The sequence below is a fragment of the Salvelinus namaycush genome, chromosome 29, assembly GCF_016432855.1.
Source record: "Salvelinus namaycush isolate Seneca chromosome 29, SaNama_1.0, whole genome shotgun sequence".
In the NCBI taxonomy this organism is placed as follows: Eukaryota; Metazoa; Chordata; class Actinopteri; order Salmoniformes; family Salmonidae; genus Salvelinus; species Salvelinus namaycush.
Window position 1 is genome coordinate 21369566 of NC_052335.1, and position 23983 is coordinate 21393548.

General features: G+C 39.7%; 3 protein-coding genes and 3 pseudogenes across 3 annotated transcripts; 4 read left to right on the top strand and 2 right to left on the bottom strand.

Moving 5' to 3' along the window:
• LOC120023999 overlaps positions 1–8176 on the bottom strand; it is a 66326-nt pseudogene extending 58150 nt beyond the window's left edge.
• Positions 8037–10729, top strand: LOC120024623 (annotated as a pseudogene).
• A 3148-nt stretch (positions 10730–13877) lies between these two features.
• LOC120023899 lies at positions 13878–14855 on the top strand (annotated as a pseudogene).
• A 154-nt stretch (positions 14856–15009) lies between these two features.
• On the top strand, positions 15010–16929 carry LOC120024291 (gap junction Cx32.2 protein-like). The gene is made up of 2 exons (XM_038968494.1): positions 15010–15138; positions 15721–16929. The coding sequence occupies exon 2, from the start codon at positions 15744–15746 to the stop codon at positions 16620–16622; it is 879 nt and encodes a 292-aa protein (XP_038824422.1). The 5' UTR covers positions 15010–15138; positions 15721–15743; the 3' UTR covers positions 16623–16929.
• A 731-nt stretch (positions 16930–17660) lies between these two features.
• LOC120024327 (gap junction Cx32.2 protein-like) lies at positions 17661–21036 on the top strand. The gene is made up of 2 exons (XM_038968546.1): positions 17661–17794; positions 19217–21036. Exon 2 carries the CDS (start codon positions 19231–19233, stop codon positions 20017–20019), a length of 789 nt encoding a protein of 262 aa, XP_038824474.1. The 5' UTR covers positions 17661–17794; positions 19217–19230; the 3' UTR covers positions 20020–21036.
• A 1065-nt stretch (positions 21037–22101) lies between these two features.
• LOC120024000 (gap junction Cx32.2 protein-like) lies at positions 22102–22857 on the bottom strand. Its single transcript, XM_038968089.1, has one exon. It carries the CDS (start codon positions 22855–22857, stop codon positions 22102–22104), a length of 756 nt encoding a protein of 251 aa, XP_038824017.1.
• Positions 22858–23983: the final 1126 nt, after the last annotated feature.

Genomic DNA, 23983 nt, shown 5'->3' on the forward strand with positions numbered 1-23983 from the left:
ATTCCTAAGTAACAGTTATCATTATCTGAACAAAGATAACGAACGATATGGCTGTTTTTAGCTGTAAACTAGTTAGTGACGAAGCACAGACAAAGGATATCCTGTGAGACAGGGAAGGTACATTATTATTGATCTTTTGACTGGAATAAAGATAGTGTAGTGTTGGTCAAGAAAGTGAAGGGGAAATAAAAGAGGCGTTGCTGTCACCAACTGAGACAATGTTTAATGGCTCAATACAAGGTTATGGCACGCCAGTGAATCTCAGTGATTTTGTTACGTCTCATCTCAGTGAGTATCACAGTGTTCTCTAGAGTCGAGACAAAATGTCTGACAGAATTAAAGTGGGTGTACTCTAGAACACTATATCGAGATAAAGGACTGTCATAAAAACTAAGACACATACTACAGTATCCGTTACACCTTCTTTCATAGTTAATTAATAATCTTAAATCGGAAGCTGGGCAGCATGTGTAAATGAAGGCTTTGTCGTGAGTCAAGGGATGGGAGAGGCAACGTGAACCACACCTGCATGTAACGAGTCACTGTGAGGAGGCTTGGGGTGTTGGTACATGATGCCAATCAGAATGACAACCAGGTCTGTCAGACTGACTGGATCTGTAAGACAGGAAAATTACAAATTGATCAGACAGTTAGAATGGCAACCTAGAATAATGGATTGCAACAGCTGTACCTCAAGGATGGGGTCTACGTAACTTCTGTGAAATAACTGTCTAACTATCTAAAACGATAAGACAACTGTTTAAAAAAACATTTTATTTCTGCTCATACCTTTGCGTTTCCCCACTTTGATGGGAAAGAGCTTTCTCCCATTAATGTACATGAGAAGCCTTCCAAGCACACATAATGAGTGAACAAAATAAGTGTATTCCAGCTTTTTGGCTGTGTAGAGTACTTTTAGCAATGCCTGAACAGAAACAAGATAATACAACAGTGGGAACATAATATATAAAATGCTGTCTAGACCCAATTAACATCTGATCAGGTAAAACTGATGTGTAACAAATAGCATACTGATGTAATTTCATACAATTTATTCACAAACCTATCTTTTAGCATATGCTAAAACAATTAAAACACACAACGGGCAGTGGTGACACTACAAAGGTTTTGTATAATTTCAGCCAGTAATTTTGAAAGTAGCACTAACGAGCCAAAACTAGTGCTCAAAATTGTGTACAGTTGTGTACGTCAACTATTTTGTATATATCTTTCGTCCTGCAAAACATAAAACAAAAAATGCGTTTGATGTTACGTATTCCAATTTGTACAATATGTTACAATTTTTTAAGGGACAAAAAAGCCTTTGTGCAATCACTGACAATGGGGTCAGTTTATCTGTGCTCATCCAATGCAAGGTCAAGAACGCAACCTCACTCTACGCCAGATAACACGAGGCACGTTCCGGAGAAATACTCCCTCCTCTCTGACGATAACACAGCTATCTGGGCTCAGGAGACAGGCAGGGAAGGAATAACACCTATGTTTAAAAGGGAACAATACAGCATAGAGAGGTATTAAGCGTCTCTTTTTCACTAGGCCTTCCATATCATACAGGAGGCTGTGGACATTTGTACTGTATTCAGGAGAAACAATGTATGGAGAAAAATAGTGTCTCAATGGATTTAGCATGGGAGAGAATAGAGAAGCTAGTCTGAATTAGAATACAGGTGTAGGATAAGTAATATGTTCCGTCCTAACCAAATGACAAAACACCTAAGGGATTCTTAAATACTTTCTGCATTTCCATAATCCAGTCTCCTTTACTTAATTACCCCGTAGAATGATATAGCCTACCACAAGTTATTTAGCAAAATTATAGTGAGCTCTATCTAGTCCACACATAAACCATTCATTTTATCGTGGACTAAATTATGTATACATATTGCATGGTCATAGACAATCTGGGCTTTTCAAGACTTTTCAAGAGCCCTGTACTACCTGAGCTTGACCAGTCAGTGATTCCCTCCATCCCCACCAACACTATGCAGCTCCTCCCCAGACTATACAGTATACACAGTGGTCATCTCTATCAGTGCACTCCTCGACTCTGGCGATAGATAGTAGAGGAGCCATTGGGCCTGGAGAGGAGGAGGACAGACTAAGACCACAGAGGAAAACAAACCAGCGGCTGCCTGATAACTCCTGATACGGTCCGCCTAAACAAGACTTGACTTATTCAGCATCTAAACACCACAGAGTGGGATAAGGAGGTGTGTGAACTAGATCAATAGGGAGAGATGGAGGCAAGCTGTGAGGGGTGGCCTCTGGCGCCTGCATCAAGTTCTCAAGGGATATAGAACAGGTGAAATAAATAGACATTTTGACCTCCAACAACTAGATATGAAATTGGCCTACATGTCAATTGTTGGTGTTGTGCTACAGTAAATCTTGGTTTTAATGTAATTGAAATAGAATAGAGAAATACCCGTGTAGATTAAAGTTGAACTCACTGATGTGCTGGTTCTCGATAGAGTGGATGACCTCAGCCGTCTCGTCTATGAATAGGTCACAGGACTCAATAGATACACTGCTGAAGAGCTGCTACAATCTGGGATAGAACAGCACTCATTACAATCATCAAAGGGATGTTTTAAACACTGAAAAAAAGACAACTGAAGACCAGGAAATTACTTTGTTTTAAGTTAATTCATTTTAAGTTAATATATTTTCCAGAACTCTACCTCAGAATATAACTATGAATAGCAAGTGTAATGTCTTCATCGTCCATCAATGTCATACTGTACGGCAAGCATTACATGTATGGCAAGGTTTTAATAGCTATAAAGGCAAGGAATTTAATATTAATCAAACTGGGAACTAATTTCTAATCACGAAGGAGGAGAATCAGAGACAGACCCTTGAGATTCCTGGAGTGGTCAATCATCAGCTCATCATCAATCTCACCACCACCACCCTCATTTCCAGTCCACTCTCACTGCCACAGAACAGAACCATTAAGATTAGTCATCACTCACTCACCAGAGACTTGTACTTCATCTCCAGAAGCCTGTAGACCACGGTCCTGCTGTAGTAACCATGCTGGAAGAGACAAGACTGACATAATTTATGGGCGGGGGGGGGGGGGGGGGGGGGGGTTGGTGTCTTGTAATGTTTAGAGAAGCAAGGTAATATTGTGCTCACCATCCACTTATTAAACCAGGTGGCTTTGATATCCAGTAAGGCAATGAGGTGCAAGGCTTTCTCTGACACTTGTGTGCCTAAGCCATGTTCAGGGTGTAAGGACATGAGGGAGAAAGTACTCTATTATCTCCTCCATGTACCTAGTGAGACAAAGAAGATACCAAATTACATTTTAGACTAAACTATTACTTTGCAAATGCTGATCACGGAATATACTGTAAAATAGAACATCTCACTTTTCTGGGTTGCGAATCAAAAAGATTGTCACTTCCTTCTGAAAATCATTCATTAGTCTCATCTGGTGGTAAAATAAATGTAAATAAAAACTATATCATATTCATATGGGTATAACTGCCATGCAACTATCACATTACAGACGGTGCATTCTTGTTTTAGAAGACGGGTAATGTCCGGTCTGTTTACATCATTCCAACCGATCCAGTCAGGAGGCTCAGTTTATTTATTTTTTTACCTTTATTTAACTAGGCAAGTCAGTTAAGAACAAATTCTTGTTTACGCCTCAAGCACAGAGGCAGTGCCTTAGACCACTGCGCCACTCGGGAGCCCCAGTTTAAGGTACATGAAGTCAGACTCCAGACTTTTAGCTATTTGTCAGAAGGCAAAATATACATTATTCACATCATTATCCACATCAGACTTTGAATAGAAAAAGAAACAAGACATTTCAGAAACATATAGGAGAAAACTAATGAATTACCTAGACTGTTGTAGATCTCTCGTTACATTCAGTGGAGAAGAGAATGTTTTTGATAAAAAAGCACAGGACCTTATCCTGAATAGAGGAGGAACAAAACTATAAGACTCATGCAGGTGTGAATTTTTGCAATTTCACTGTGTGACAAATGTTCATCAGACCAATAAAAAACTAAAGTTGTTTACAAAACAGAGTACACAAAATCCCTAGGGGGTGAATTCCCATATTAGAGTATCCTATTCTATTTAGCCCATTACATTCTAAGCCCTGTCTAAGCTGGGGTAAGGGGTTTTACTAAGGTTTATGGAATTGTTTTAAGAAGGTCATACGTAAGATAATTTTGCTATTTGATTTTGAATTTTAAGACCCCTTGAAGTATCAAAAATATTATTTAAAAAAGTATTTGATGAACATTTTATTCGGCCTTACTGCTATTTGCCCATACAAACGCATTGAATAACAGATTCACTACATGGAATAACAGATAGTCCCAAAAATTAAATAAAAAAGGAAGTTTGTTCTGAAGTGTCTGTCCTATATCTGAGAGATATAAGAAAGATCAGGAAACATTTTTTACATGTATTTAAACCCTTATTTTTGGCACTTAACAGTCTCCATACATACTTCCATCCATTTTTTCAAATGGTACCGGGGGACCGTCAGACAAGTCTTGTGAGGCCTGTGGGCATCTTAGAGCAAAACAACCGACATGTATTTGTTCGGGAGAGTCTCACCTTTCCATATTATCGTGTAAACCAAACTGTTCGGACGCTACAGACGATTTTGTGAGAAGACTGATTTTCGGGATGTCTCATTGTCTGACAAACACCGTCCTAGCTCTGTAACCTTTCACCGCAGATGCGGAAGTGCGACATCGGCGGAAGTGCGACATCGGCGGAAGTGCGACATCGGCGGAAGTGCGACATCGGCGGAAGTGCGACATCGGCGGAAGTGCGACATCGGCGGATGCGGTAGATCCAATGCAAAAAAACAGAAATCTTTAGCTTAAATAGACAGATTTTTATGGTGATTTTTTTATTCGATTTCCGCGGGGTGAGGAAATCGACTCTAAGGGGTTTTAAAGACCTTGTATAAATACAGAGATTTTAAATGTCTACTCTAAGAATGCCTACAAGCGTTGTTGCCAATGTTTAATACCGTATGAAGATGGCCTACTTTACTTTGAGTTAATCTATCAGACATCTTCAGTTGCCAAACTAAGCTGTCCAGCTCTTTACCTTTTAACATTTTGTTGTATAAGCAAAACCAGGATGACTGCATTCCTTTGAGTAGTACATAAGAAAGGCATTTTGCTGAGAGCATGTTATCTCCACTCCAAAGTGCTAACTTTTGTGTGAGCATTTTTCAGTGACTTACACTGAGGTCAGGGTCTGGGTCAGCAAGGGCAGCTGAGAGGTTCCTACGCAGGCTGCTCCAACTCCCACAGCTCAGCACATCCGAGGGCTATGCACCACACAGACCCTGCATGTCCTCCCAGTGCACTTGCACACCACTGTCACTCTCAGAGACCACACAACATTGGATGCAATTAATAACATTTTTACCAATCTAGTAATAATCTAGCAAATTATACAGAATAGAAATCATATTGAAATCCTTTTAACTCTTTAGGCCTACTATGGTCCAACCTTTCAGCAAGTACTTGCAGCTGCTATTGTTTGATAAATACATAACCCTAAGGAAACATTTGCAACTGTAGTTAATGTGTATTTACTGTACATTCACTTTTTTGTGCTCGTGAGTTATAATTAGACAGCATAACTTACACTGATTGCAAACTCAACTCAGAGGCAACACAAACAACTTAAGCCTATAATGTAATGATTTACAAGTATAATAGTATTACTTATCCAGATCAACAAAATATATGTTTATACGGTATAATGATACTGGTCCGGTAGTGTATAAAAAGCCATTCAATGGATAGTTGGGTGGATCCTCACTTTGCAAGAGTAACTTGTAGGCTACTTCTTTAACATGGTATTACCTGATTGAAGCAAGAATCACTGTCGGCTCAGTTGTCTGTGTAATGGCTGTTTGACTGATGATGTTGGCTCTCCCTGTGCAGCTCCTCCCTTCTCAGTTGGTCCGCTTCAAATGTATTCATCAATGGTTCAACAACTACCATCATTGTGTTCTTCAGGTTCTGCATCATTTGCTTGTATCTATAAATGACAATGTAGAGGTTAGAAATGTATTTAAGTGTCATTCCACAATGATACAATAATTTACAACACATATTACAGATTTATTTTTTACCACAATGTGGACCACTCAGGTAGAGCAACAAACATAGTCAGACATGGTACAGTGGCTCCTTTCGCGTCATGTACATTACATTATCTACATTATTGGTAACAGTTATTATACATTAGGTCATCTATACACATGTATTAATAAACACAGAAACAAAGTACAGTAGATAAAAGGACATTTAGGCACTTATCACGAAACGTATCCGATGGAGGATAAGATTGCAGGCTTTGGCGCAGGAATTTACATTATTGTTACCTGATGAAATTTTACACAAAGTAAATGAGACAGGTAAATACAATGAAAGATCTAGTCTACACTAAGGGAAAGGGGGATACCTTGTTAGTTGTAGAACTGAATGCATTCAACTGAAATGTGTCTTCTGCATTTAACCCAACCCATCTGAATCAGAGGAGTGCGGGGGGCTGCAATAATCCACTTCCACGTCTTTGGTGCCGGGAACAGTGGGTTAACTGCCTTGCTCAGGGGCAGAACAACAGATTCTTACCTTGCTGCTACTGCTTCAAGATTGTATTCATTGTGAAGCACACAAGCACATAGGCTTTAGACTCCCTGTAAGCAATGGCATATTCTGTGAAGTAAGTGACGAGCCATGTTGGGAATATAGTAAAGGATAAAGTTAATCAAAAGTCACTTGTGAGAAGTCTTCACTGAGAATGCTTTATAGAGACACCATACATACTCTCCAGATTCTCTAGTCCTCCTTGTAACAGCATGAACCAAGGTGTCCTGACCGGACCCAACAGCATGTCCCTCTCCTCTGTTACATCTCTCTGTCTCCTCCTCGATAACTGCTCCCAGAGAGCTTTCCACATACTTCCGCAGGTACTTAACAAATTCATAACTGAAAAAGAGACGGATATTAAACAAGCGTTAGATAATAATGGATATCATTTACTACAGATTTGATTGTAGCAAATGAGAAGGTATTAAATTCTGCATACTTATGGAAGTTCTTGTCCATCTCCTCCAGATTAAGAAATATTTCCTCTGCACATTCAATTGGTAGATGCACCTGAGATTCTGTCTTGATGCTTTTTAGCAGTTGCCTCAACAGACTGAAGTTCAGACTCATCCTCAGCTGAGATCTGAGACATGGTCCTAATGTGGATTCACTCTTCTCATCAGAAATATCCACAGAATGGAGATTATCCAGTGGCAACTCAGTTTGCTCGCTAGCTACAGTGCTACTTTAATGTAACAACTAAAATCGAATCAAATGGAATTTGTCACATGAGCCGAATACAACAGGTGTAGTAGACCTTACAGTGAAATACTTACTTACAAGCCCTTAACCAACAGTGCAGTTTTAAGAAGAAAACAAATAGAAATATAACAAATATAGCTAGACAAGCGATGCCATTGTATTAAAACCTGGGCATGCATTGTCTTGCCATGTAACGTTACTGGAGCTAGTTGACGTTATGTTTGTTGACATGGTAGCTAACGTTAGCTTGCTAGCAACGGAGGTAAGGAGATAAAGTCCTTTGCATGACAGACCTTGGTTAAACATTTTCGCAAAACCATTGCAAATGTATCACATTGTAATAAACAGTGTACGACTTCCATACCGTACTGCTCATTTCGCCAATATAGTTATGCAGTATAGTTAGTAACAATTTCCAACCTCCTGCAGAAACATGGAAACATGTAACAGTACTTTGGAAAAGGGGTGCAAACAAACACCATATTTTTTTGTTTGTTAACACTGACAATTATGATATACAATAAATGCCAGCTACTCCTGTTATTTCAAACCAAAGTGTTGATGCAATATGCTTTTTCCTGTGCCTTTAAATCCCTGTCCGTTAGATGTCACGTGGCCCCCCATGTTTACACTCTTTTCCGGGAAAGGAACGTCTGTCAAAAGCCAAATCAAAGACAGAACTGTTATGAAGACAGGCAAAAAAAGGGCCAGTCTTAAACTGCTTCTCTAATCGAAATCTCCTACCGTACGTGTAGGCGAGGCCATGAAGGCGTTGGCTAGCTAAACTCATACGTAGAAATACGTCATCGGGTCTAATGGTCATCTCGCGTCGAACTGCCCATGTGCAAGCCGTCAAATCAAAGGCGCTCCTTCGATATAAGGTTGTTTGTGACGAAAATGACAACGTATCTGTTTGTCACTTTCATGAGGTTGTTGTAATAACGTTTACCTACTTAAGACAGTGGCACAAATTTTTGATTTCGAGAAAATGAACAACTATGGAATAATGTTAGACTCTCATTTGGGCTCCAGAGTGGTGCATCTGGGTGCTAGAGGTGTCACTACAGGCCCTGGTTAGTGGCCCTGTATCACAACTGGTCATGATTAGGGGTCGCATAGGGCGGAACACAATTGGCCCAGCGTTGTCTGGGTTAGGGTTTGGTCATGGTAGGCCTTCATTGTAAATAAGAATTTGTTCTTAACTAGTTAAATTAAATAAATACATCAAATTGACTTCTCAAACCCAAAGCCCAGGCCTGGTCTGTTGGTCTATATCACAAGCATTCCCACAAAGCTTGCAATGTTGCGCCTCTGGGTTTAGAAACTCTGTGGCCAAACCAGAGACAGAAGAGGAAGCGAGACACAACACTCATAGTTTTTTTCTGGTACAATGAAAGTCAGTGAATTAAGTACACTAGACCCAACTGCTATTGCATTGGTGTCTATGGGAGAGCCACCCCGTTAAGCATGGTAAACGACCATCTTTGGCAAACTAGCTCAATATTGCGCCTGTCAGAACTGCTGTGTAGCTAGATTACAAAATACTATGCACAATTTAACTTTAAGCTATAAGTATCAAGTAAAGTATATAATCGGGAAAACCTTAGCCAAGTAGTACAGATTGGCTAAGATTAGGAAACATTGTTTGTAGCTTGCTTCAGTTTAGCTAATTACCAACCTGTGACTGCTATGGCTGGTGTTGACAGTTTTGAGCTTTTGTACAGAAAAATTTCTCAGTCATGCACTTCATTTGTGGAAACCCTAGCTGTTGTGGGTGCTCTGTGTACAGCCAGCAAAGGTGCGGGACTGCTACAGCTTGGTCAGGGTGCATTTTCTTCCTCGACTGACGCAAAGCACTCGCCTTGGCCACCGTTTTGGTGAATGGGGTGTCATTTATGGTAAGGTACAGTGTCAGTGACACAGCCAAGGCCATCTCTGAGACTCCTGGAGTGGATACAATGGTGCTTGTGGCTAACTTCAGTCAGAGCGACACAGGTTGCAAGCCTGTCAAAGACGCCTTGAGGGGACAAAAATATAGGCTTTCTGGTTAACTGTGTGAGTGACTGCCTTGGCAACTCACCAAACTTGACTGGCCTGCCTGGAGACCAGTTGTGGGACGTACTCCAACACACATTGCTGTCACCACACTGATGACACGCCTGGTTCTACTTGGCATGGTAGAGGAAACGGGGAGCAGTGGTGAACATCTCTTCTGGGGCATGTTATAGACCCTCTCCAAGCAAAGCTCCTCTCTCACGTTCTACGGTCAGATACTACACACACACACACACACACACACACACACACACACACGCTGATTATCCTTGACGTACATGTTGTTAAATGCATTGTGATCTTGTCATCCTACTGATTCGTTGTAATAAATGCCTGTGATTCTTTTCTTTTTTTCTCAGGCTTACCTTGATAACTTTTCCTGTGCTCTGCACCATGAATATGGTCATCAGGGAATCCTTGTGCAAAGTCTGGTACCTTTCGAAGTGGCGCCCCATGGAGCATCAGCAGGTGGCTCGCTAGTACCACAGTCAGATGTTTATGCCTGTCATGCCATTTCCACCCTGGGCATCTCACACAGGACCACAGGCTATTGTCCCCATAAACTGCAGGTACACAGATCAGTGCTGATTAAAATGGTGTTTGGAAGGGGTGACAGATAGACATTTAGTAGTCCATAGTCCATTTTAAACTATAGGCTAACCATGACCCTTGTTTGTGTTATCTTTTCTAGTTTGGACTTGTGCAGTCAATGCCAGAATGGATTTGGGTTTTTCGGTCATGTATGCTCACAATCTCATGCTGAAAGGTCTCCTTCATACAGAAAACTGAACTCCAGTCACTGAACTCATGACAACAAAGTTATGCCTAGCTAATACAGGCATCAAACAGATGATATTACACTAGTGTGTGAATGAGTGTGCGTAATAATTGTATCTTAAAAATCTATATTTATTCAGTGAATGTAATACTAAATAATCTCCAGGAGTGTAGCTCCCAAATTATGTTGATGACGTCTCTGAAATGCACAGATATGTGAGGTGATGGAGATCTTTTTTGCAGTGATTTGAGATGTCTCTTTGAGGAACTGTGGTCTTTGAGGTGTTCGACTGGTGGTCCTATGTAAGCCAGTTGTTTTGACAACAATTTACAGTATACTCGAGAATACATTTTGAAATGAGTTATTTTTTATTAACTGATGGTGCTGGGATTCTAATTATTGGTGATATGATTGCAGAAATAAGTTGTGTGCTTGTGAATGACTTTCCATCTGGTTTATGCTTGGTGAATATGCATATGTTATGCATAGCACAATACAAAATGTAGCTCAATAAAGATAATCCTTACTAAATAATTATTTGTTGATGTACTTTATGAGGATTTCATTTTTGAACAAAAATCTGTTTTTGTCAACAAAGACAAGATAGTTTAGTAAATCATTTACACTTAGAAGGACCAACACTGTTGACATATTCTTTCGGAAAAAGTAGGTCAGACATTGTTTGTAATCTTCACAATAACATGTGAAGCAAAGTCTGCTGTTAAAAACAAAACAATTGATGGAACAATTAGAATGTAACTATTAACAAAGAAATTACAACATGTCTAATCATTAGACACATAAAATGCATGTTGTGTATGAATACTTGATACTTGATCTATAGACAGATAAATCTTGTTGCGGGTTGGCAGTGTCTCTGACTTTTAAATCATTTGTCAAACTTAATTTCTTGAATATTGACATACCCTGCCTCTATGTTTGGTATAGCTGTACACTAGATATCATAGGAACCTAAATGATCACTTTAAGGTTTCATCTTGGGCCACAGCACTACCACAGGTCATTGAATGGTGTCATGCCTAAGAGGTGGGATATGTAGTCTTTGTTGTGGTTTGGATGGTGCCTCGTCCATAAGAGGGGAAGGTTGAGAAGGTTCTCGTCTTCACCCTGACATCACCATCCTGAGAGACTGAGCTCGGACCTTTCTTCAGGCTTGTCCCTTGGTAAGTTGAAAATTCACTTATGATAATTACATGATCAAATACCAGATTTGTGAAAATTGCACTCATGACATTAGAAAGTGAGATGTAATGGTTAATTGCCTCTGGTTAGTTGTTGGTATTCGACAATCATAATGCCTAGACAGTGAGGTTAATCAAATGAGCTTTACATTAGAGATCTATCACCTGCTTTGTAAGGATGGATGGGATTGCTGACGTTGACAAAAAGTAATAGATAATTAGATAATTAGATAATAATTAGATAATTATAACAGATAATTATAACATTATGTGACCATACCAGTTTACCAATAGACTATGCATACAGCCTTGATGAAAAGTAGACTACTATCTGCAGTGGGAGGTTTTTCCTAAAGAAAACTTTGATAGGCAAAGATTTAATTTTGAGTATGTATTCAATAAATGTTCCTGAAGGAAATAGTGGCACAGCAAACTGACTGTAATGAAAAGGTAGGAAAAATAATCTTCATGTCTTCTTGTGCCTTCTGAATTAAACAATCAATGTTTAAAGATTGAACAAGGTCAGGTCCTTGGTTCCCACCAGATTGGAAAGGTCTGTTATTGGAATGGCTATTGATATCTGGGCCTCATGGGCCTTCACGTATCAATGTACTCACTGGTCCAAATGAACAGATAAAGAGGGTCCTTGACTGGGCGCGCATTGGTACATTTCAATTAGTACATATTAATTAATGCTGTTATGAGATCTATTCATTCTCTAAAACTTTGCTTCAAAAATGTAATATCTTATACAGTTCTTGTCATAACTGATAATCCCCCCAGGTGATAAATATATACCGTTGAAGTCGGAAGTTTACATACACTTAGGTTGGAGTCATTAAAACTCATTTTTCAACCACTCCACAAATTTCTTGTTAAAAAACTATAGTTTTGGCAAGTCGGTTAGGACATCTACTTTGTGCATGACACAAGTAATTTTTCCAACAATTGTTTACAGACAGATTATTTCACTTATAATTTACTGTATCACAATTCCAGTGTGTCAGAGGTTTACATACACTAAGTTGGCTGTGCCTTTAAACAGCTTGGAAAATTCCAGAAAAGGATGTCATGGCTTCAGAAGCTTCTGATAGGCTAATTGACATCATTTGAGTCAATTGGAGGTGTACCTGTGGATGTACTTCAAGGCCTCCCTTCAAACTCAGTGCCTCTTTGCTTGACATCATGGGAAAATCAAAAGAAATCAGCCAAGTCCTCAGAAAAAAAATTGTAGACCTCCACATGTCTGGATCATCCTTGGGAGCAATTTCCAAACGCCTGAAGGTACCACATTCATCTGTACAAACAATAGTACACAAATATAAACACCATGGGACCACGCAGCCATCATACCGCTCAGGAAGGAGATGCGTTCTGTCTCCTAGAGAAGAACGTACTTTGGTGCGAAAAGTGCAAATCAATCTCAGAACAACAGCAAAGGACCTTGTGAAGATGCTGGAGGAAACAGGTACAAAGTATCTATATCCACAGTAAAACGAGTCCAATATCAACATAACCTGAAAGGCCGCTCAGCAAGGAAGAAGTCACTGCTCCAAAACCACCATAAAAAAGCCAGACTACAGTTTGCAACTGCACATGGGGACAAAGATCATACTTGTTGGAGAAATGTCCTCTGGTCTGATGAAACAAAAATATAACTATTTGGCCATAATGACCATCGTTATGTTTGGAGGAAAAAGGGGGAGGCTTACAAGCCAAAGAACACCATCCCAACCGTGAAGCACAGGGGTGGCAGCATCATGTTGTGGGGGTGCTTTGCTGCAGGAGGGACTGGCACACTTCACAAAATAGATGGCATCATGAGGCAGGAAAAGTATGTGAATATATTGAAGCAACATCTCAAGACATCAGTCAGGAAGTAGAAGCTTGGTCGCAAATGGGTCTTCCAAATGGACAATGACCCCAACCATACTTCCAAAGTTGTGGCAAAATGGCCTCAAGGACAACAAAGTCAAGGTATTGGAGTGGCCATCACAAAGCCCTGACCTCAATCCTATAGTGTGTGGGCAGAACTGAAAAAGCGTGCGCGAGCAAGGAGGCCTACAAACCTGACTCAGTTGCACCAGCTCTGTCAGGAGGAATGGGCCAAAATTCACCCAACTTATTGTGGGAAGCTTGTGGAAGGCTACCCGAAACGTTTGACCCAAGTTAAACAATTTAAAGGCAATGCTACCAAATACTAATTGAGCGTATGTAAACTTCTGACCCACTGGGAATGTGATGAAATAAATAAATGCTGAAATAAATCCTTCTGTCTACTATTATTCTGACGTTTCACATTAAAATAAAGTGGTGATCCTAACTGACCTAAAACAGGGAATTTTTACTAGGATTAAATGTCAGGATTTGTGAAAAACTGAGTTTAAATGTATTTGGCTAAGGTGTATGTAAACTTCTGACTACAACTGTATATATATTATTTTTTCACAGTAAACTGTCCAACTGGACTATCGAAATGGGTTAATGGGACTTGCTGGGCCGGCTGCTGGACAAAGTGCGAGATGAATAAACAAGTACAGTATGAGAAGGCCAATAACTTCCTGAAGAAGGGCTACACAGTCCCCAAGTACAGCAACGTCAATGAGATGATTAACCTGCATGGCCTTCTGTTATGTAGTGCACATATTGGTGAAGATCCGGTTAGATCTGGGGTTCTTTGTGGGTCAATACCACCTGTATGGATTCACCCTCCAGGCTCGCTTTGTCTGCAGCCGCTTCCCCTGCCCTCACCAGGTGGACTGCTTTCTGTCTAGACCCACAGAGAAGAGACTGTCTTCATCTGGTTCATGTTCATCGAGCTCTTCTACTTGTTGGTGAAATCGGTCAAAGAGTGTGGACAGGAAGCAGGACTACACGGTGACCCTGGTCACCCCTGTCCTGAAGAGAAAGGCCTTTGAGAACAGGGACCAGATGATCCAGAACTGTGTCAATCTGGAGTTGGAGCTGCATGGGAGGAAGCTGGGCAGTGGGGTGATAAAGTGTGGCTTCTGAGGACAACATTGCTAATATGGAGGAGGTCTATATTTTACCTGGCAGCTTCTGTACACATTCCTTTTTCACACAACCTGCGTGTATGTTGACCCAATAAGTCTGGTGCCAGGCTAAAACCATATGTATAAAATTACCTTATTAGTGTGCCTGACAAAATGCCTGGCATTTTTTAAAAATGTTTTCATCGAATAGAGGATGTCTTTGAGCTTGTGCCACAGATAAATAATATAAATGTGTATATTTCTTTGGGATTTGTATTATTGGTTGTGACATTGCTTGTATGAGTTGATGTAATGTAATTCATATATCACCATAATCTTGATTTAATCAATTACTCTTTTATAAGGAATCTATTCTGGCTGGTATCATTGTGTTTGGTTTGATTCCTCTTTTGTTATTATAAATGAGTCTCAGAATGTCTGTCTCCATGATGCCGATTTCATGAACAACTCTGAGCTCTGTGTTATTAATTCAATGCAATATAAAAACAGATGTGTTCCTGTTTAATCTGTTGTTGGTATCTATCTGTCAATCATTACGCGGAACCTTCCAGTCAGTCCCAAGGGTTAACTTTTAAAATCCCATTTCCCTATGATGACTGTGACTGTGAACCTGCAGATGGGTTACACAATCCTTACCACCAGCCCTAAAATCTCAAGGTCCAACTTATGTTAACATCAGTTGGCCACAGTCTCCATAGGGTCAGGACAAGGTAAGAGGCAACATTTTCTTTTAAAATTTAATGACAAATGAACAGAACAGTAGTTCAATTTGTTATAATGTTTGATATAAGGATTCCACTGTAAATATTGTCTTTGGAGTTTACTGAATAACAGGCATTATCATCAAATGTTTAAATATAATTGATTCCAAAGTTATACCAACATTTTATCTCAGAATGTTTACGTTTACATTTAATACTATACATTTACTATCAAATAGACTGTCAATCAGTGGTTTCTCTACATTTGACAAACTGCTTACATTTGATTTATTTTTGGTTTTAATAATTTTTGGATACACACGGAATTAGAAGACAATGTTTTGTAACAATCATTTTCTTATTAAAGGTAAATTAAAGCGATTGAAGGGATATCAGTTTTAGGCACTTGGCTTGAGGCTATTGTGTGCGTTTCCCAATAGTCAGATTAATGATTAAGGCTGAAAACTGAGTGAAAAACATTGAAAACTTGACTCATTGATAAGATGGCCCTTGTGTACTGAGCCCCTCGTGCCCATTCTGCCCTCATATTCATAGACAGTAACTTGTTTCATGTCTTCTTCTTTACTCTAGAAAGCCATTGAACATCAGCAAACATGGGGGACTGGGGTTTTCTTTCCAAGCTACTGGACAAGGTGCAGTCTCACTCAACAGTCATCGGAAAGATATGGATGAGTGTCCTGTTCCTGTTCAGAATCATGGTCTTGGGTGCCGGAGCGGAGAGCGTGTGGGGCGATGAACAGTCTGGTTTCATATGCAATACGCAACAACCTGGTTGTGAGAATGTGTGCTACGACCATATCTTCCCCATCTCACACATCCGCTTCTGGGTCATGCAGATCATCTTTGTCTCCACCCCAACTCTTCTATATCTGGGCCATGCCATGCATGTCATCAGCCAGGAGAACAAACTGAGAGCCATACTGCAGAGCCAAGTTGACAATGGCACATTGAAGAAGCCCAAATACAGCAACGAAGCAGGGAAGATAAAAATTAAGGGGAATTTGCTGGGCAGTTACATGACCCAGCTGTTCTTTAAGATCATTATAGAGATCACGTTCATCGTGGGTCAATACTACCTGTATGGGTTTGTCATGGTCCCCATGTTCCCCTGCTCAAGATCTCCCTGCCCCTTCACTGTCGAATGCTACATGTCCCGTCCTACAGAGAAGACCATCTTCATCATCTTCATGCTGGTGGTGGCCTGTGTGTCTCTGGCTCTGAATGTGATTGAAGTGTTCTATCTGCTTTGTACAAGATTAAGATGTGGTGGCTCCAAAGGCCGCAGGTATCACACTACCTCAACAGCGAACCCAGCCACCCTCCCGCATCCTGGGTGGTCTGGTCGCGTAGATACTGAAATGGACGCCCTGAGACAGAACAAGATGAATCTGGAGTTTGAGAGTGGCCAGAGTTTAGGGGGTAGTCTGGATAGAGCTAAGGAAGAGAAACATTTGCTGGGTGACAACCACTAAAACATTTGAAAGTTAATTTGCCTTGAATGTATCTTAATCTCTTGTATTGTTGAAAATCTGAATGAATACACTACCTTTTTTGTCTTCTTATTTTTATTTGTTTTAGGCACAGTGCACTAGTAGTGTGTATTAAGTTTCAAAAATTGTCCTTAAGTTATGGCAACTACCAGCTGGGGTCTTGAATTGAGTTGTAAACTCACACTTGAATGCCTACAGTTGAGATATGTTCTATCATGTGATACAATAAATGTGTCAAGATATACAAGTGTATTAAAAAAAAAAAAATTAAAACATAGTGCCAAAGTTAGTAGTGTTTTATTTGTATCAATGGTGCCTGAATGAAAATGAGAGACTGAAAACCCATCAATAAAATCACTGAAACATAGCAAAATAACACACATTAGGAAATAGTTGATTATCTTAGGACACCATTTATGGAAATATGTCTATCAAATTAACATCACTGAACATAAGACATCTGGTCTCCAAACGCTAAAATAAAGGGGCTTGTAAATAAACTCTCCTTTTTTACCAGAACTTTGTCAAACTACCAATCCAGACAAAATGTTCTAGAAGTGAGAGTATGAAAATATGTCTATAGCGTCATTTGAAAATAAGGAGCGCCCGTCCCCCAACCCATCACAATAAAGAGGCATAGACGAGTGGTATGTCTCCCAACCCCTCACAATAAAGGGGCTTACAGGTATAATATAACAAAAATATCCTTGTTTTGCCAGAACTGGATTAACTACAGTACCAACCCAGGCACATATTCTGAGAGAGTATATTATATTTAAAAAAATTGATTTCAGATTTCATGACCTCATATTACCTTCTACCTACCTGGACCACCCACATTTTCAATTAGAAATCCTTAGCACAGAACATGACTTAGACTACAATGCTCTTTCATGGTTATTACTGATTCAATTGTAATAAATAACTTTATCATTGTGTTGCCAATTATTAACCTTCACAATCACCCCAGGTACAGCCAAATTCTAAACAGCAGACTTCTCATTTCAAGATGTCATGCACAACGTGCCACCTTGCACAACAAGCAAATTGTGCAACTTAATAGGTAGACGATTGTAGGCTACTACGTAGAATTTGATCATTTGTCTCTACAGCTGGTGGCTGTTGTGTTCTGTCCAGAAACGGTCTCTTTAAAGGTAAAGCATTTGTTTTACTTATCTTTCTACTTCTTTTTTATGTTGCCTATAATTATGAATAATTGCATTGTTTTCATCTAACATGAATAGACATAAGAATGAAAATCTAATATCATCAAAACCAAAATGATTTATTGATAAGCTTGAACCATTCTAAGATGGACAACCTAAGTGAAACATAACCTACAAATTATTATCTGAAACAAGTGTAATAGTTTTTATTTAAATATTGATTTTGTGGTATTTGGGACATTTTACTTTGATATCCTCGTGCCGTTTACTTGAAGCAAGTAAATCATTGATGCAGACTAAACACACAGACCACCTATACTGGTATACTGACCTCATAAGAGCCCCGTGAGGCTTACAGCATGGAAAAAATATCACATTTACTCACTTTCCCAATGTTTTTGGGCATATCATAAAACTAAATTAATAGAATTTGTAACAAAATGTTATCACATGGAAATAGAATACATACTGTATGTATTAATAAGTGATATATACTGAGTGTACAAAACATTAGGAACACCTGCTCTTCCCATGACATAAACTGACCAGGTGAATCCAGGTGAAAGCTATGATCCTTTATTGACGTCACTTGTTAAATGTACTTCAATCAGTGTAGATGAAGGGGAGGAGACAGGTTAATGAAGGGTTTTTAAGCCTTGACCAATTGAGACATGGATTGTGTATGTGTGCCGTTCAGCGAGTTAATGGAAAAACAAAAGATGTAAGTGCCTTTGAATGGGGCATAGTAGTAGGTGCCAGGTACACCGGTTTGAGTGTGTCAAGAACAGCAGCGCTGCAGGGTTTTTCACATTCAAAAGTTTCCCGTGTGTATCAAGAATGGTCCACCACCCAAAGGACATCCAGCCAACTTGACACAACTGTGGTAAGTATTGGAGTCAACATGGGCCAGCATTCCTGTGGAATGCTTTCGACACCTTGTAGAGTCCATGCCCCAACGAACTGAGGCTGTTCTAAGGGCAAAAGGGGGTGCAACTCAATATTAGGAAGGTGTTCCTAATGTTTTGTACACTCGGTATATTCCAATGTTAGATGCTGAAAGATGACACATTAGATTTTGACAAAAAAAAAACAATCTGGTTGATAACAGACAGCATGGGATATCTCTCCTGTTATGCGATATGTTTTATAGCTCACTTGGCTCTAGGAAATAACCTTACTATCACATACACAGCTTGTGTTCTTATCTCCACAACACAGACTGTTCTCTGTTGAGCTACTTACTGTGTGTGATTCTGCTTTAGTCATTTGATATTTAGTCATTTAATTTTATCATAGATTTTTCATCATTTATCAAAATGTTGCAAATATTGTAACTCAACTTGTACATTTGTTTTCCCAAACATCAGCATCACATTTATCATTCCTATGTTCGTATTTCTTTCCAACCAGAACAATCCGCAAACATGGGAGAGTGGGGATTCCTGTCATCACTGCTGGACAAGGTGCAGTCACACTCCACGGTCGTGGGTAAAGTTTGGATGACCGTCCTGTTTATCTTTAGGATCATGGTCCTGGGTGCCGGGGCAGAGAAGGTGTGGAGCGATGAGCAGTCTAATATGATATGCAATACCAAACAGCCCGGCTGTAAGAACGTGTGCTACGACCACGCCTTCCCCATCTCCCACATCCGCTTCTGGGTCCTTCAGATCATCTTCATCTCCACCCCAACGTTGGTGTATCTGGGACATGTCATGCACGTCATCCACAAGGAGAACAAACTGAGGCAACGGCTAAGTCAGGCAGCCAATGAGATGGGGAAAATGCCTAAGTATTCTGATGAGAAGGGTCATGTCAAAATCAAAGGTGACTTGCTGGCCAGTTACATGGTCAATATCTTCTTCAGGATTTTGCTGGAGATAGCATTTATAGTGGGTCAATATTACTTGTATGGGTTTGTGCTGGACCCCAAGATTGAATGCAGTAGAGCTCCCTGTCCGTTCACTGTAGAATGCTTCATGTCACGACCAACAGAGAAGACCATCTTCATCATCTTCATGCTGGTGGTGGCGTGCGCATCTCTGCTGCTGAATGTGGTGGAGATATTCTATCTGATCTGCTCCAAGTGTGGTTCTGGCTCAAGAAGACGAGCCAAAGCAGTTCCAGCCATCGCAATCCACAGCTGTCTGGATGGAGGCAGTATGATGCAGAACGAGAAGATGAGTCTTCATGCAACTGGTCACAGCACAGCCTGAAGTCACTGATCACCAATCAACTATTGTAAACACTATTGACATTTCTGTTGATATACAGAGGAAGAATGCCACTGAAACTGTCAGCCCTACAATAATGCAGGGTCTTAAAGGCCCAGTAAAGTCAGAAACGTGATTTACCTGTGTTTTATATGTATTTTCACATTATGAGGTTTGACTAATGCAGTGAACTTGTGAGAATGATGATAATGCCCTTTCATTGTAAGAGCTGTTTGAAATGGCTGCCTGAAATTGGAGTTTGGATGGAGTTTTGACCTTCCACAGTGACATCACCATGCGGTAATTAGTTAAATAGACCAACAAGAAAGAGAGTTCCAAACATCGCTGACAATAACAGCTAATTTTCAGTTTTTCCCTCCCTACTCAGACCACGCCCAGACAGTCCGAGCAAAATTATTGCTTGAGAAATTGCTCTTTGCTAAGAAGTTATTTTTGTTTCTTTTTGACCATTTACATTGAAAACAATCACAGTAAGGTACTTCATTGAAATGATTTGATAACGAGATAAAAACAGCTGCATTGGACCTTTAAGATTATTGTTAGGCTTGGCTTGATTCCGTACGTTTATTTATTTTAATTTTACCTTTATTTAACTAGGAAAGTCAGTTAAGAACAAATTCTTATTTTCACTGACGGCCTAGGAACAGTTGATACAAGTAAGGGTTAATACAATACAGTAGGTGTAGCAGGACTGATGCTTTGAGCTTTGCTTCATTGTCTTTTATTTGTTCATGATGTGCACTAGGAGCAACCTAATTTTCAGCAGTCTTGTTGTCACTCCTCAGTGAGCTAGTCACCGCAGGGTCTTTCTCTAATGAGGTGTGAACCTTGATATAATGTGATTCATCATACATTGTTTTGGTTATTGAACCCACACTGTCCTAAAGTGACACAAAAAATTGTTTCAGAAAATATTTGTAACTTCATCATGTGAATATGTCAATTTGATTTTGTAATTTATTTATGTTTTTGTAAAAATAAAAAAAATGTGAGCGTTGACTTGAGTGTATTTTATAAGATGAGGAAAGATGAGAAATAATATAAACAGGGGACTGGTGAGATGTTTTTTCTCTTTATGTACATCATATATAGAAAAGTAAATTGTGCAGCAAAACAGGACTTTGATGTGTACTGTATATTATATCAGTGATTTAATTGACTCAGACCAAAACATAAAACGTATACACAGCATAGTCTTCATGGGTCAAGAGGTCAAACAAACTTGTCATGGTAATTGACCATAACAAATATGTGTACAATGAGGCTGTCCACTGGGCACACACTGGTTGAATCAACATTGTTTCCACGTCATTTCAATTAAATTACGTTGAATTGATGTCTGTGCCCAGTGGCTGTAGTCTACACACTGTATCTGCAGGAATGTACAATAATATTGAGTCAATTATGGTTGAATTGTAGGAGATGCAATTATAAGTACTTCATCAGTTAGATTTCGATGAGGTGACATTTTCAAAAGTTAATCATCTATGTACCAATCAGTGAAAGTTTGCTTTTGCTACATCGTGAAAAAATGTGTCAGTCTACAGCTGCATATGTGAAGAGAAATTCTGTAACATTATAAAACTCAGTGAACTCAAATTTGATGCTTGATATATGACTGCATGGATCCAGACAAGCTAATCTGTGTATGCAACAAATCAACTTTGATTTGATTTGTTGTATTTTTTTAAAAGGCACGTCCTTATCAAATGCACAGCACTATTTCATGATTCATATCCCAAACAAAAAACGCACAAAAAGAACCAATTCGGTTGTCAGTAGTAGCCTATGCATCTAGTCTCCTCTAGTATTCGTCAGACATCAAAGATACTTTAGTCACAACTCAGCAATGTCTTAGAATTTGTTAGAACATCCCAGTTTTTACTGCATATTAAACATATAGGCAGTACATTCAATCAATTTTACACAACAGAGTCAGAGAGCAGCGGTAAAAACAACAACGTATTGTATTCGGGATTTCTTGTTATAATTGTGAGGTCAATGGCTCTCGTCATACTGTACACGAGAAAACAAATTAAGATAGACAGTGATTCAACTGAATATTCAGCAGAATGACTCTTTATCAAATTGCTTGTGTTTATCATGGAGTGCATACCTCTCAGCTGCAGGAGGCTGTCTGTTACGCCCCTGCCTAACCTTTGATCCAATCAGGTGGAACATCTCCACCACATTGAGCAGCAGAGACACACAGGCCATCACCAGCATGAAGATGATAAAGATAGTCTTCTCAGTAGGCCGCGATATGAAGCACTCTACATGGTCTCCCTTACATGGGTATCCACTGCATTTAATCTTATTGGGCAATACAAAGCCATACAGGTAATACTGGCCCACTATGAATCCAACCTCAAATAGAATCTTAAAAAACACATTGGACATGTAACTGACAAGCAAGGTCCCCTTTATGTGAACTTTGCCCTTGTCGTCAGTGTATTTGGGCACTTTCACAATTCCATTCTTTCCTTTTGATTGTTGTCTTCTCATTTTATTTTCCTTGTGGATGACGTGCATGACGTGTGCCAGGTAAACCAGAGTTGGGACGGAGACGAAGATGATCTGAAGGACCCAGAAGCGGATGTGGGAGATGGGGAAAGCCCGGTCGTAGCACAGATTCTTACAACCTGGTGACAGTGTGTTACAGACCAGACGTGATTGCTCATCCCCCCATACTTTTTCTATCCCTGCAACCAGAACCAACAGTCTGAACACAAACAGGACTGTCAGCCAAACCTTCCCGACAACTGTAGAGTGGGATTGTACTTTGTCCAACAGGGAAGCAAGAAAGGACCAGTCCCCCATTTTTCAGGTGTGGCTAAATGTTCGAAGAAAGATTGGATAATAGGAGATAAAACATGATTAGTGTTGTTAGTACTGTATCTACTACATATGAATCTTAGTTTGATCGCTCTGTTGTTGCTGAGAATTTTTCTGCACCGAAGGATATGCAGATAAGCTTTGTGATTTACATAAATCCACTGACACAAGGTGCAGTAACTAACCACGCTAACACACGGTTATATTAACAGAGCTTTTCATGTAGCCTACTTTAGGACAGCTAATAGCCTAACCACTGATCAAGCAACATTATGGACTAAACGTTAAAATCCCTTTGCTGCAGGATTGTTTTGCTGTGAAAACACAGGTCAAATTAAGATCATACATCTGTATACTCTATGAAGATACAGTAGTCAGCCAATGTTCTATGTAACACGTTTTGCTGCAGTGTAAACTAAATTACATGGTAGTTTGCTGAAATGTTGAGTATATAAAGCAGCTTTCTTACCTCAGAGGTGAGCACAATCTCCCCACACCAGTTCTTCTCTACTGTGGAGAATTCTCTCTTAATGAATTGAACTCTCCCCTCTTATAGTTTGACATCAGTTTGAATCATCAGGTCAACCCCATCCAGCCCCATACTCTCTGACAACTTGCACGTCGTTCATTCCTCTTTAAAGATGTTTAAACCAAGGAAGGCAGAAACTCATGACTGCCCCCCCCCCCAAATATGTCATCATTGGTCAGTCACCACCCAACGCCTCATCCTTGTGAAGCAATCAAATGACTGTAAATCCAAAAGGTCATGGTGGATTCAGGGATGATATCAAACACGATCCATGGCATTTGGTCCCTACCTGGAGGGGTAGGCTACTATTCATCTCTATGTTTGTGTTGATATCTCCTTTGAGACTTTCCAAAGATGCCTTACTTTAACAGATGAGTTTGCTCATGGAGAATCTCAGCTGTGTACAATAATTTAAAGTACTGACACAAAAATCCAGTAAGAAACAAACTTTCTGTAGAAAATACGTCAGAGAGGGTTGAATGACTCTACAAAATGTGTTTGTAATAGTTCACATGTTTAGATTGGGAGTTCAAGCACATCTTTTGTGCTGACATTAACATGAGGAGGGGGTGTGATGTCAAA